Source organism: Equus caballus, chromosome 18, assembly GCF_041296265.1.
Source record: "Equus caballus isolate H_3958 breed thoroughbred chromosome 18, TB-T2T, whole genome shotgun sequence".
In the NCBI taxonomy this organism is placed as follows: domain Eukaryota; kingdom Metazoa; phylum Chordata; class Mammalia; order Perissodactyla; family Equidae; genus Equus; species Equus caballus.
Genome location: NC_091701.1, coordinates 80,447,147 through 80,462,542, shown reverse-complemented (window position 1 = coordinate 80,462,542; position 15,396 = coordinate 80,447,147). Strand labels below are relative to the sequence as shown.

Here is a 15,396-nt window from a genome sequence, read left to right as displayed (position 1 = left end):
TTAAAGTATGGGATACTGAGACAACAAAATTCATGAAATGCCGCTTAATAACTCATTGCTCTTGAATTAAAGTGACTATCTGATCACCCTATATTTTTAAGAGTTCTATTCCTTTGGAAAGATCTAGAGATTTTTCAGCTACATTTGAACATTCTAGATTGGAAGTCTACACACAATGCATTTAGAACAGAATATAAGGTCTGCAAGTTCGCAACTTGCATATTAAACTCGGCCTTTGCCGTAAGGATACACATCACATGCACATTTGCTATAATTTATACATAACACATGCACAGCACATGCATATTTTGTCTCTCATCCATCTCTTCACCTGGCCCACACATTCATATAAACATACACATGCATAAACGCATGCAGGGAAACAAAGGCAAGAAGGATCAAATCAGATGTCCTCTCGCGCTCTCTGAACTACAGTAGTCGGACAGAGAAATTATACCGACTGCCTTCCTTGTTTGGCTGGCTGAGGTTATGAAAGGTAGGTAAGGATTTATGGGATATCCTGTGGTGTCATGTCTTCCAACTAGAACTATGTCTGACTCCTATGTTCATCTCAGTTCCCGAGACTGTGAGGTGTTAGTTAGGCACAAGCTGGTGGAAAATGAAATGGTCAAAAGCATATGCTCTACCACACAGTACCTGGGCTCATAACCTAACCTCACTAGTTACCAGATGAGAGACCAAGTACTCAAATGCCCTGAGCTTCAGCTTCTCCCTCCATAAAATGAGTTAAAATACCAACATCCTTAGTGGCTGCAAGGCAGCTTATAGAGAGGTATCCCCCTAGATTGTTAATGAGTACTCACTCATTAATTGATAAACTTATCTCAGAAAAGGTCTGGACTTACTGCCAACCATTACTTTTACAGACTTGCCTGTTTTACAGCTATATAGACAGGTGTTTGAGAATATAAGAAATTAAAATAGAAATAGGAAAGCTTTTTAGTCCATTTTGCTAATTAATATGTCAGAGCTCATAAAAAGGACTCATCGGCTTTCTTCAGTACTGCATCATCTTAAAGAGCTGGATCAGCAAAGATCTCTGTGGACAGTCAATATATATTAAAACAGCTCCAAGCGGTAAATCAAAACAACAAAAAATGAAGACACAGTAAAAAAAGTAAAATTTATAAGTCCTTTCTGTCTGAATGCAGAGGAGCATTAAACTGGTGGTTTAGGTGTCAGCTCAGTATGCAGCAAAAAAGAGAAAGGATTACTTCTCAGACACAGTCTTAGAGTCTAAGTGTTGCCAAAATTAAAGTATAATTTAAAAAATAAAAGAAGCTATGCCAAATTTGATGCAATTTTCTCTGGATTCTAATGTTCCCTCAGAATATGTCTTTTTAAAAAAGGTTTTATTGTTTAAAATACACATTTTGCTGAACTTCCCCCCCACCCCCCCGCTGCCGCATTGCTAGGATTTGAATTTTGTCAGAATTCAATTAGTAAGACAGTTAGGGAAAGAGGTAAAAGACACCTTTTTGGTTTTTCAAGGCTCTGTTGCTTGTAATTTTTCTTAAAGGAACCAGACAAAAGGCATTTTGCTCCTAACTTCTCCACGTAGATCTTGCCATTTCGTAGATATTAATACCTCTCATCCACGGAGGAGGACCCTACCAGATCACAAACAGGAGAATCATCCTGCCCTCTTCCTTGCCAAAGGATGCAATGCAATGCCCTGCTGGGGAAGCGCTGCCCTGAGGTAGGCTGTTAGAGAAGTCTCAGGAATACTGGATTGATTCCAGATGGGGTGAGGGAACACCACATTTTGGGCCAAAAATGTTGGAAAGATTTATCTCACCTGGGCCTTTGATTTGATCTGAGCTCTGAGGAATCAACCATTTAAAGATTAAGCCAAGGAAAGGTGCCAAAAATATTGTCACAAATTTGGGAGGTACCCAAGCCAGACCAACAGATGGAACTTGGCACGAAATGGCTCTTACACGCTAAGTAGCTGACTCAGAAGAAATTTTAACGCAGATGAATTTATTAAAATGTTGAATATCATCCTGAATAAGAGGATGGATGATAGATTTAGGTCAGCACATACAATTTAATTTAACTTCCTGATGGTCTTGGATAGTATGAAAGCTGCCCACATTTCTATAATTAAAAAGAGACATGGAGATACTCTTTCTTCTTAGCAAAAGAGATATCACTTTTTTACCTAAATATTCTGGAGAAAGGATTTGAGGAAAGGAAAGGTGAAACAAAAAGAAGCTGAGGATCCCTTTAACGTTGGTGAGAAAAGTATGAACACAGAATATTGCAAGTTAAAATCCAAACCAGTAACCTGCTTGGTGGTCAGAGACTGTAGCAGATTGAGATTATAGTTATATACTAGGTGAATTTTTAAAATGATTTTGTAACGGAAAGAGGTTGCCAGAATCAAAAGGATCTTAATCCTCTACCACATCACTACCACCACCACCACCACCATCATCATCATTATCATCATCCCACCATCACCACCACCACCACCATCATCATCATCATCCCACCATCACCACCACCACCACCACCACCACCACCACCATCATCACCATCACTATCACCACCACCACCACCACCACCATCATCATCATCATCATCATCATCCCACCATCACCATCACCACCACCATCATCATCACCACCACCACCACCATCATCATCATCATTATCATCATCCCACCATCACCACCACCACCACCACCATCATCACCATCACTATCACCACCACCACCACCATCATCATCATCATTATCATCATCCCACCATCACCACCACCACCACCACCATCATCACCATCACTATCACCACCACCACCACCATCATCATCATCATCATCATCCCACCATCACCACCACCACCACCAGCACCACCATCACTGTCACTACCACCACCACCACCATCATCATCATCACCACCATCACCACCACCACTACCACCACCATCATCATCATCATCATCCCACCATCACCAGCACCAGCACCACCGAAGCCCAATAAGAAACTCCTCTACAAAAATGCAGTACACATAAGGGATTGCATTTTATTTGAGGGATGAGTTGCTGAGGACCATTACAATTCTAGCTTAATTTTCCAAAAGAAATAAATATTATGTGCTCTTCTTGGAGCACATAAATTTATAATCTTAGTAGCATGTTTTTCTTGAATGGTGCTTTGTATTTTCTCAGAACTGTTGCTAATGTTTTACAGGAGCTCTCGTTTAACTCACCTCCAGACTGTGCAATTTTAGGGGCCTGCTTAGCCTTCTTCATTGTGTCTTACTGCATGCTACTTTTGCTCCAAAGTTATCAAGTTTCTGATTGTTTTTTAGCATTTGCTCTGGTTTCATGAATGGCCAATGAAAAACTCAAAGACATTGTGATATGATATAAAATACTTAAAATATAAGAATAGAGAACATTGTAATATCAGTACATTAGTAACCAAAATCTTCTTTAAAATGTCTGATGTATTTAAACAGTGGTTCATGTGATATAAAGAACATTGGCACTACCTCTCAACCAGCTAAAGTAAAGCTGCCATGTGAACCTTACAATTAACTGACTGGCAGCTTTTAAACTATGCCATTTGTGGCATTTTTGTATTAATTTGGAAGATTATTTCAATTTTTGTACTTAGACAATTAATTAAAAAAATTAATATTTTTATTTTACACTATATAACATATTATAGCAATATACTAAGATAACAATGTTCTCATTTAGAAACAGTGACAATAATTTTTAGTTACTGGCTAATAGTAATTTGCTTGGAAATGAAGTAAGATTAGAATAAGACTTGATTTCCTAGAAAAAGCCAGAAAATTTATGATTTGGTTATTTTCACAAACCAGATTGCTGAACAATCTTAAGAACGTTTCCACTTTTTACCTTGAAGCCTATTCCAGTATGTAAAAAGGCTTTAATCTTCAAGTGTTACTACCTGTGAGAGAACTACCTACCAGCAGTACCATGCATTTAAGATGAAAATAATATATTCTATCTTTGGGGTTCCTTGGTCATGAGACCTCTCTTCTCAGGCTCCTAAAAATATTTCCAGCAGTAGAGAATTTAACGGATGAGGAGGATGGGACGAGCAGCAGGTGGCACTTACACTCCCACAGAAATCTGTCCTTCCCCGTGATCTAACCTCTTAGGCTCTTTGTTAGGAGGAGCAGAAGAGAAACAATCTAAGAGCTGTGACCCAGCCCTTCTCACTAGAGAATCTGGAGACAGAAGAAAAGTAAGAAACTTAGAATCTTGCCCTGAATGTGACGGAGGTAATGAGGCATCAAGGCCACTTACTGCTGAAACGTAATTGGCACACCCACGCAGGAGATGCCTGGGGATGGTGAAGACTTCTTTTATATCAAAAATGGAGGGATGCCAGCACATTGTAACCCTTCTAAGAGTACAATGGATATTTTCCCGCCAAATAATACCCCCCTAAAAGAAATGGATTACTGCACATTTATGAGCTTAATGGCTTTAAGTGTTTTCAATTCCTGTGACTGAATGATGGTGAAGGAAATGCGAAAGGGTAGAAGGCAGGCCACCCGGCGATGAAGGAGAGCTTGGATTTTAGACCTGAAGGCATCTCCCATACAATTGAGAAAGACCCAGTAGAGCCTTGGAGATCCCTGTGCACTTCCTAAAGAACCTCTAGGGAGCTTGTTGAGGAGTCTAAAGAAAGGCAATACTGTCATCTTGGGCACAATCCCCATTGGTGATGGGCAAAAAGACTACTCTTTTTTGAGGAGAAAGAAATGACCACATTTTTCTTATTCTGGAACATACTGTCTTACCACTTTAATGTGAAAATCATCATGGGAAAGAATTTCCAACTTTCTTGGGTTTTCTTTATAATTTTTTTGTTGTTCTAAGTGTTCAGCTGGCATACAGGTTTAAGACTTTCAGTTTTATAATTATTTTTTTGGAAACATTTATTCTTTCCTCTCAAACATTTTGAGTCAGCATACATTATGCCACCAGATACACAGCCAAGCAATAATTCATCTTTGTGGAAGTCAGAGACATCTCATGTATTAATTAGCAAGCCTTTCAGTGACTAGTGGATGGAAACAGGCTCCAACTGCTACTCAAACACAGCCAGTGATTTCCAGGAAGGAGAATATAAAGTCAGCTACAGGGAATGTCTTACCCGATCTGTGTCCAGCCAATGAATGGACTTTGCTTTCATCGGGTACTGAGAAGAAATAAAATAGACAAAAATCAGAACTGCTTGTAAATCAGCCATTTTTGAACAATAAATTAATACAGATTCATAATAAGTTAAATCTTTTACTAGCAAAGATTTGAGAAAATTTTTCACCCAGCCTACCTGGGCCACCTGATTTCTACTAGTAGATATTTTAAAGACAACTATAAAGAAATATACGTTAATTAGGTCTTCTGTGAATATAATTTCATTTTCTTTTAATTTTCCATACTTCCAGTTCTTTTAACTGGATTGTTGTTTCCATGTCTGCAAAAGGAGAAACTAAACTTAAGGACGCAGAGATGTATAATATATAATAAAACTCTTTGGGCACAACAGCAATTTACACATTCAATATTCAAGGAGTGGATTTCTATATCTGGTCAAAATGCAGCAAAAGGGAATAGATTTACAATTCATCCCAAAAAAGTTTTAAAAAATAGACAAAACATGAAACAATGGCATTCAAAAGATCAGACATCAGGCAACAAAGGACAGTGACTCCTAGGAGATGGAAAAGACAGGAGGTGAATCCTACAATTACCCAGCGTACTGTCTGGAGAAACTTTCCAGGCGGCAGTGCAAGCAGGAGAACTCGGGCAGAGCCCAGTGACATGGAGCTCGAGGACATGGAGCTGGATGTCAGGGAAGGCAAGGCAGGTTGTAGGGGAGAGAACCGGGGAGGAGAGAGCTACACAGAATTCTTCCTGAGATCTGCAAAGGGTCCCCTCGTGTATTTCGTTGAATACTGATGGTCACATGTATGTGAGGAAACTACCCAAGACCTGGGAAAAACCACCCAAAAGTGGAAAAGGGAACAGCGTCCAAAGTTCACACAGGGCAGGGAAGAGTGCCTATTCCCAGCAGCCAGAGTAAAAATGCCACAATTCAGGGGCATCAGTTAGAATATGAAGAAGGGCCTTGCTTCAGCAGTGGGGGGAAAAAATTAACCCTACATTAACACAGTTCTGATGAAATGGCTACATTTTTTGAAAGATACAAATTACCAAACTTTATACAGGGAGAAATTCATAATCTGAATAGCCCTATAGTTACTTTTTAATAAATGAATTTGTAGTTGAAACTTCCCCATAAAGAAAGTTCTAGACCCATACACCTTTACTGGTGAATTCTACCAAATATTTAAGGATGAAATAATACCAGTACTACACAAAATCTTTCAGAAAATTTCCCAACTCATTGTATGAGGCTGGTATTAACCTGATACTAATATTAGGCAAAGACACCAGATGACAACTATTAACCAATATCCCTCGTGAACACAGATGCAACATTCTCAATCCTTAAGCATCTCTGCATGGATTATCACCTCAATCTTCAACAACAGCTGTTAACACTCACCATGTGCCACTGTCTATGTTAGTCTATAACACTCTGGTGCCCAGGGGTTGAAGCAAGTGAGGGGACCTTGCGAACAAGGAGGACCTCTTCCATCCCTTCACACTAGGTTGGTCCCAGTGCTACGCCCCTCCTCCTCCGCCGACAGCAGTCAGTCATGTTTCACTGACCCACGTACTGTTCATAGATCTTCCCACTCTCACCAGCCCTCCCTTCCTATGCTGTTTCTTTATTTTCTAGAAAAAAGCACTACATAGCTGTGATTTTCCTGGTATCGACTGCTTAAAAATCTTGTTAGACTTTTCTTCTTATTTCCAGTTGGAGATGGCAGTCTGCACTTATCAGGCTCCAATTATGGGCCAAATTCTGTCTTTCCAAGGTCTAAAAGAAACTGATAGTAGAATCTACAGTATAAATAGAAAACAATGATGAAAAACGATGATGTTAATAATACTAATAATAATACCTGTAGCTAATACTTATTGAGTACCTGTAATACACAGGTTCTGCCCTGCACACTTTATATCTGAGAATTCATTTAATCTTTACAATAACCTAGGAGGATGGGTATCATTATTACCCTGACTTTACAGATAAAGACACCGAGGCCCACCTCATCAGTGGAGGAGCTAGAAGTAACCCTGGCACTTTAACCACTCTCCCATACTTGTGATGAGTGATAGAAGAGATGTCAGATTTTTTGAGTCATCAGTACCACAAATTAAATATAAGAAAACGTTTGACAAACAATTACATATTAGAAAACTATTATCCTTCTTATTTGACTATATGTTATTAATAGAAATCTTTCTGTGGTGACCAATGTTAACAAGTGTTAGCTATAATTTTGTTTAACACGTTCAGAAATCTACAGTTCTAACGGGTTCAAGCTAAAATATTCATCCCCATTTCACAGATGAGAAATCATCGGTTGGAATTAAAATCCTGACTTGGAAACTTGCTAGTTACATGAATTTATTTTAACTTTCTGTGCCTCAATCTCATTATATAGAAAATGAGGATAATATTATTTATCCCACAGGTTTGCAGTGAAGCTATATGTGTAAGTTTATGCAAAGCACTCAGAAGATCATATAGTAAGTGCTTAATAAATATGAGCTATTATCATCATCATTAATGAGAAACTAAACAGAAAGGCAGAAAAACATGATCGCTAATAACGAGATAGATGTAGGTTGAATCTCAGCTTTGTCAGGCAAGTTACAAAGTTCTTTTCATCCTCAGTTTCCCCACATGAAAAGTGACATAAAAACACTACACAGGGAGTTTGAGAACTAAATGAAAAAAAATGTACAAAAGAACTTAGCACAGCGGCAGGTATATATTTCTCAATAAACGAAAACTTTTGACAAATGGAAACCGTGAGGGTGGTCAAGGCGGTGAATTTGATGATGGTGGGGTGTTTATGAGTTGCCTTGCCTGGGATTATAAAGGAACAGAGGGGGAAGTAACTGAGAGCACACTACGTTTCAGGCAGGGCACAGGATGCTTTCGATCGTTATTTCATGGATAGTCCAACACCCACAGCACAATTCACCTCCCAGTTTACCTGGCTCCTAGTTCATCCCGTAGTGGAAGAAAGGCCAAAGGGACACCGTATTCAGACTATGTGATCTTATGATGAGTGGTTATTCTGAAGAAAGGGATTCGTACAAAGGTAGGGTTTTGTTACTTGGTTTTTGTTTTAACAGACAAGTTATCCCATTAAATCTAGGCCAATTTAAGTACTCAAAATTCCCCAGCCATATTAGGTTAAAATGTGGCAACTTCTTAAATCTTTGGCTGAATACTGTCTATTATTTTTAGTAGGAAAATTCATCATTACTTTAATTGACAATTTGAAATTCTTTAGAACACCAACATAAACTGTTTCAAAAAACAGTGCAGAAAATCCAAATGGGTGATAGGCATAAAAATTAGGGGTCTTTCTCCAAAATATTCACTGACACAGATGTCTATCTTTAGGACAGAAGATAAATGAGTACACATAATAGAAAAGAGAGGGAACTATAGTGCCTTAATTAATAGAATACATTTTATTTAAAAGGTTAAACTGGGAACAATCATCTTTTATGCATATGCTTAGTGCTGGGAAGAGATTTAAATAACAGCAGCAAATGAGAAAATGAGGTAAAATTACACATACCACCAAGGCTTTTTTTTTAAAATGACAAGTGTTATAATTAATACTCAACTTCCTTTATAACTCATATTATCTTAGAGCTAGTACAAAGTTATCTCTTGGGGCTGGAGCTTAAGTCTAGTTGTCTCACTGTGTAATATTTAGATAGCACAGGGATTGGAACAGTAGCAATATGAATATGACAGGTATGTCATTTTAAACAAAGAGCTTATTTACAAGACATTGACAAATGAGTGAGCCTGGCGTGGGAAAAGTCTTCCATTCTAGAATGGTAGGGTACCAAAAGCATCACATCAGAGAGTATTGATGGAGCAGGAGCCAAAGTTTCTTGTTCTGGTTCCGATGACATATTGTTTTCTTTTTTTAAAATAAGTTTGCAGAGGCTATCATGTTCCCTTTCTTATTCTTCAGTTTTAACCAAGGGCTGGTACTACCCGCTCTTGATTACTTTAAAGGGATATTACAGTAATTGCAGAGGTATCAATGATACTTTAAAGGGATATTACAGTAATTGCAGAGGTATCAATGAAATGTTGAGCCCTTCTGGAGCTGAAATTTGTAGACATTTTTGTTGTGATTATTAAATACTTAGAAGGCACTGTGGACTTGCCCCTCTGGAGACTTCTCTGAATTTATTTAGATAATGGGATTTCTATACTAAGCTCATGCTTCCTGGCATTCGACTCGAGATTGATGGCCACTATTTGATTTAATTAAGGGAAGGTGCTTCATAAGGAGGACACTGTGGCATCTGGATGTTTGTTTATTTCCTGGTGCATGCTCCGGTTTAGGAAGCCTTGCTGGGGAAAACAGCAGCCCCTTGGCCTGTGGTTCCAGTTAGTGTCGTTGTAGAGCTTTGACGCTAAATAGAACTGCTCAATTCTGATGGCACCTTTTTAAAAAGCATGGATAAACACATTGTATCTTTTGACTTAATTTCAACCAGGTTCATTGACAGAATTCAGAGAAACCATAAATAAAGAAAATATGGGGTGGAAATCTTGAAAAACATGGCATTCTAAGAACATATTAGTGGCAAACATTAGAGTGCACACAATAGTTTAATATATTGGCTTCCTGGTAGGATACATGTTTATGAATACAGTGATCACTTAAAGTGTTTTATTCTTTTGTCAAGCCTTCTTATACACTTCAAATGCATTTTTGCTGGGGGAAAAACAATCCCTTCGCTTATTGATAGCATTTGATACGCATCCTATAACATAAGTGACTATTAGGACTGCACTGGCTTAATAAAAATTTGCAGAACAGTGGCAGATTCGGCGAGTTAATGGGCTCCATATGCTCTTCTTACACTGACAGAAGATGGTATATTGCTAACATGCACAAATGCCTTCAGATGAAGATTGCCATCAGCTACAGTTATTCTTTTTGAGAATGCCAACACTGTGTCAGGAATGGGGAACATGCAAATGGGTTCAGATTCCCACTACTTCATATTGAGATACTTTGATGCAAAGCTGTGCTTGAGTATACGATGCGATGCTTGTCTTCTACACAGATTGCGCTATTTCATTTAATTTTTGACTTCCACATCTTTGACATAATAGAGACTGCAGTTTTGAAGATGATGTTTGGCACAATAAAGATCTCTCTTCTAATGAGGTCATAAATACTTCTCTTCGGATAGTTTGCTAGGAAACTAAGTATCAAGTAATTCCTTAATGGTTAATAAACTTCTTTCCAAGAGTCGTCCTTTCAGAACAACACCACCAAAACTGATGTAGTTGCCAATATTAAGAACCACTTTTCTTCTTTTTTAGCAGATCAATTTCTGTGCCACTGATTGAATTCCAGAATGTTTAAGGAATGCAAACCTGTTTCAAGTTGCAAATTGTTTCCTCCTTAGCAACCATGAACTATTCCTGCATTAATTTATAGTGCTTTCTGATGTCAGTGACTACGTGGCCTACTGTTTCCCTTTAGGGAGACTTTTTGAATATCAGCGCTATGAATTTTTATGTGTTGAAAAATTCTTCCATCTCTTGAAAACAAAAAACCAAAAACAAGCCTTTTGCTGACAAAAGGACTTAGGGAATTAGTACAAGATAAGGATGCAAATGCTTCTCTCACCATCTCTCTTAGCAAGCTTACCCCCCGAAGCACCTTGCTCCTTCCTGAATGTATTGCTGCTCTGATGGGGAGCTAATCAGAACTCAGCAGCTGAAGTTTCCTTCCATTCTTGCAGGGCATCTCCCAGCCAGGATACCACAGGACCAGCATGAGGGGCCCACTCCCTCATCACTATCCAGCTAGTCAGCTGTTCACAACTTTTCAGTGTTCTCTTTAAAATTCCCTTTCTTTCTCCACGAATCTTAGGAGAGCTTAAACCTAACGTTAGGAAAATCCAGTATTGTTTATATGTTCTTATACTATCATCTTTACTTCATAAAGAGTATTGGAAAAGTCAAATCATTTCTTCATAATTTCATTAATGCATTTATTTCTAATCCCTTCAATAAACATTATCTTTCTCAAAAGAATGAGGTATTCAACCCCGGGGTCTAATGAAGAGATACAAACACATAATATATATAATATAATGTAATAAATAGTAAAATAAAGGAGGAAAGATAAGCTTTAGGAATATAGCAGAAGGTCAGACAGATTTGAGGGTTTGCAATAATAATAAAGGTTTCTGGTGACTGAGAACTCGAACCAATGGATCTGGGAGGAGCAGGAACCACTTTCAGCACCTGCGACACTGTGTCAGTCATGGCAAGGGAGGAGCAGGGAGGGAGGCAGAGCTCCAACTTTGACATAAAGGGACCTGGATTGTGACACCAATTCCACGTGTGACCATGGGCTAATTAGTCTTTTTCAAGTTTACCGAACTTATTTGTAAAATGTAGATATTGACCCCCACCTCAGAGTATGAGACAACTTACAGGATGTAAAAACTTATTATGGAACCTAGCAGAAGCAGGTGTTCAAAAATGGCTTATGATCGTCCTTCACATGCCACCACCTCTGCTTGGTCCTCTGCACTCCAGCACATCAAAAGTATGCTTTTGTCCAGGCCATGCAACTTCATGCACCTGTACCATATACAACAGTACATGCAGTTCCTTCTGAATCATAATGAAAATTCATCCATTCTCCTGCTTGGCAAGCATGCTTTAAGACGCCCTTCAAATGTCGTCTTCTGAAAGTCATCTTCTCCAGAACTCCAGGCTGAGTTTACAGACTGAATAATTTGTCAATATCTCCATTATTTGTGTATAGGTCTGTTTCACATTAAACTATGAGCACCTTGAGGAGGGGATGTGTCTTGTTTTTCCTTGATAGCCTGGGATCATGCCTAGCACTTCTTAGATATTCATTAATGTTTGCTGAGTGGGTGAATGCAATATATATAAGAGAAAAGAAAGGAAGAAACAGTTTGGATACATCCATTCAGCAAAGGGTTCTAGACTAACGAATGAGACATATGTCCATTGTGGTGTACATATGGTTATATGAATCTTGTAACACAAACGTGTATAAACCTAGTCAGATTCTTGTGGTGCAATTTGCAGACAAGATCCTGTCAAAGAAGGTGAAGGAGAAGGTGATTGGAGTCTGACTCTGGGAGAGTCTAAACAAAGACCAAAACACGGCAGAACTGTTTGGAATAAATAGAAATCCACTTATATTGTGAGTAGTAAACTATAGAAAAAAATATGATTGGTATAGTTACATTTTGTTGTCTTTCTCCAATAATTGAGCTATATACAACTGACCCCTGGGGTATTAGTCCCTATGTATTTATTTTTTCAGTTTGCTGGCACTAATCTCACGTTGTTCTTCACATGGCACTGACACTTGAAAGAGTAGTTCATTCTGTTTACAGAAAATATCACATTACATTTCTGAAAAAATTGGAATACTTGGTACAGAGGCCACTCCTTTCAATATGCAAATGTTCTGCATTTCCAACGCTGTAAGGAGAGTAAATAAATGTCTATCTGTTATATGACAATTTCCGAATAAAACAACAAAAAACCCCACTAGCTTTTAGAACTGCTTTTCTTAAATATCGAAGCATTAAACCATATTTATAACATGTGTAAGGTATAAAGGACAACGATAAAGTCAACACTGTGCATCAACCAGTCAGTTTAAGAAAAGAATATTATTTTACCTTTGAGGCCTTGTGGGTGTTCCCTTGCAATCACATTCCTTTCCCTCCTTACTCAGCAGCAACCACATCCTGAATTTTGCAATTCATAATTCTCTTGCTTTTCTTTATAATTTTGCCACGAATTTGTCCCCAAACGATATACTTTAAACTTGTATCTTTCATAATGAGATCGGATTCTGTCAAATACTTTTTCTGTGTCCACTGACGTGATATGGTTTTTCTTTTTTAGTCTGTTAACATGTGACTTACATCGATTGATCTCAAATGTTAAACTAACCTTGCTTTCCAGGATAAATTACACTTGGTCATGATCTCTTTAATATATTTTTGGGTTCAATTTGCTAAATTGTTAAAAAGAATTGTGTACCAATTCAAAAAGGTATCAACCTAAAGTTTTCTTTTTTCTAACATCCGTGTCTGGTTTTGGGATCATGGTGATGCTGGCTTCACAGAATGAGTTGGGGAAATGTTCCCTCCTCTTTATTAATCTGGAAGAGTTTCTGCAGAATTCATGTTATTTCCTCCTATAAAACAGTAGAATTCACCAGTAAAGCCATCTACTTGCAGTTTTCTTCATAGGAAGGTATTTAACTATAATTCAATTTACTTAATAGCTATAGTGCTATTCAGACTATCGATTTCTTCTTGCATGAGTTTGAAAGTTTGTGTCTCTCAAGGAATTTGTCCATTTCATCTTGTCAAACTTATTGTTCACAATATTACCTTAATATTCTTTTAATATCCACAGAATCCATATTGATGTCCCCTTTCTCTATCCTAACAATATTCATGTGTCTTAAATTGTTTTATCCTGATCAGTCTGGTTAATGGTTTATCACTTTTATTGACCTTCTTAAAAAACTAGACTTTGGTTGTTTTGATTTTTGTCAATTTTTTTTCCAGTTCATTGATTTCTACTCTGCATTTTATTTCTATTCTGCATTTCCCTTCTTATGCTGAATTTGGGTTGCATGTACTCTCCTTTTTCTATTTTCTTAAAGTGAAACCTGAAATCACTGATTTGAGACCTTTCTCCTCTTTCTAATATAGTTCAGTGATATAAATTACCCCTACTGGCAGCATGCAAATTGTTTTTTATCACACAAATTTTGATATGCAGTGTTCTCATTTTCATTCAGTTCAAATACTTTCTAATTTCTCCCTTAGTTTTTTCTTGATCCATGTGTTACTGAGAATTGTCCTTTATTTTCCAAATATTTGTAGATTTTCCAGAGTTCTTGCTCTTTTTGAATTTTAGTTTAATTCCACGATAGCATGAGAAAATATGTTGTATGACTTGAATCCTTCCAAAATTTTTGAGACTCTCTTTGTGCTTGGGGATTCATTCAGATTCTTGGATCTGGGTTTCCAGATTTCATTAAATTTGCAAAAATTTTGGCCATTATTCCTTCATATATTTTTTTCTCTGCTCCCCCTTTTCCCTCATTTGAGGAATCCAATCACACATTCCTCAGGCCACCTTGGATGGCCCCTCAGTGCACTGTTCACTTCTGTGTGTCTTTTTTCTGTCTGTCTTTCAGTTCGTGTGGTTCTACTGCTATGTCTACATGTTCACATACCTTGTTTTCTGCAATGTCTAATCTACTGTTAATCCCATCCAGTGTATTCTTCATCTCAGACATCAAATGTTTCATTTCCAGAAGACTGATTTTCTTTTTATATCTTCCATACCTCTACTTAACATGTTCAGTTTTTCACTAGGTTTGTGAATATATGGAATACACTCACAACAATGTTTTAATGTGCTTGTCTCCTAATCCTAACATCTGTGCCAGTTCTATTTTAATGCCTGATTTTTCCCATTATGTGTCATATTTCCACACTTACTTGCATCATGATTGGACGCCAGATCTCGTGAATTTTACCTTGCTGGGTGCTCAGCATTTTTATGTTCCTATAAATATTTTATATCTTTGGGATGTAGTTGAGTTCCTTGGGAAGAGTTGATCCTTTTGGTCTTTGGCAGGACTAGTACAGCATTTACTCTATGCAGATAATGCCCTACCACAGAGCCAATGCCCTCATGCATACCCTATCCAACGCCCTGCAGATTTTAAGGTTTTTCCAATCTTGTTAGTGGGAACAGGCACCACTCCTGGTCCTATGTGAGCTCTGGGTACTGTGTCCTGGATCTTTCTGGGAGTTATTTTCCCAGGCTTGGTAGTTCCCTCACATGTGTGCTCTGATCAGTACTCTGTGTTATACACAAGAGAGATTCTCTAAGTATTTCTGGAGTTCACTCTCTGCAGATCTCACTCCTGTGGTACTCTGCACACCCCACCACCTTGCTTTCCCTGGACTCTCAGCTCCATCTCCTCAACTTAGGTAATGAAAAATGTGATATGAATCTTATAACAAGTTTCATGGTATGGTATTATTTATCTGGAATAAGTTGCGAAATAATAACAGTATTTAATAAATTGAAACATCTTTGTCCTTTTAACCATGGCTTCCTAAATCACAGAACCAATGGCCCTAAGACTG

General features: G+C 37.9%; 1 protein-coding gene across 13 annotated transcripts in view; it reads right to left on the bottom strand.

Moving 5' to 3' along the window:
* Positions 1–15,396, bottom strand: part of PARD3B (par-3 family cell polarity regulator beta) — a 921,213-nt gene that overhangs the window by 316,810 nt on the left and 589,007 nt on the right. For 11 of the 13 annotated variants that reach the window (XM_023622589.2, XM_005601746.4, XM_070242147.1 and 8 more), the window contains one exon: positions 5,168–5,212. The exons of the other annotated variants lie outside the window; for them this stretch is intronic. In XM_023622589.2, coding sequence (XP_023478357.2) covers positions 5,168–5,212 — 45 coding nt within the window. The remainder of the gene's footprint in view (positions 1–5,167; positions 5,213–15,396) is intronic. 13 annotated transcript variants of the gene reach the window in all.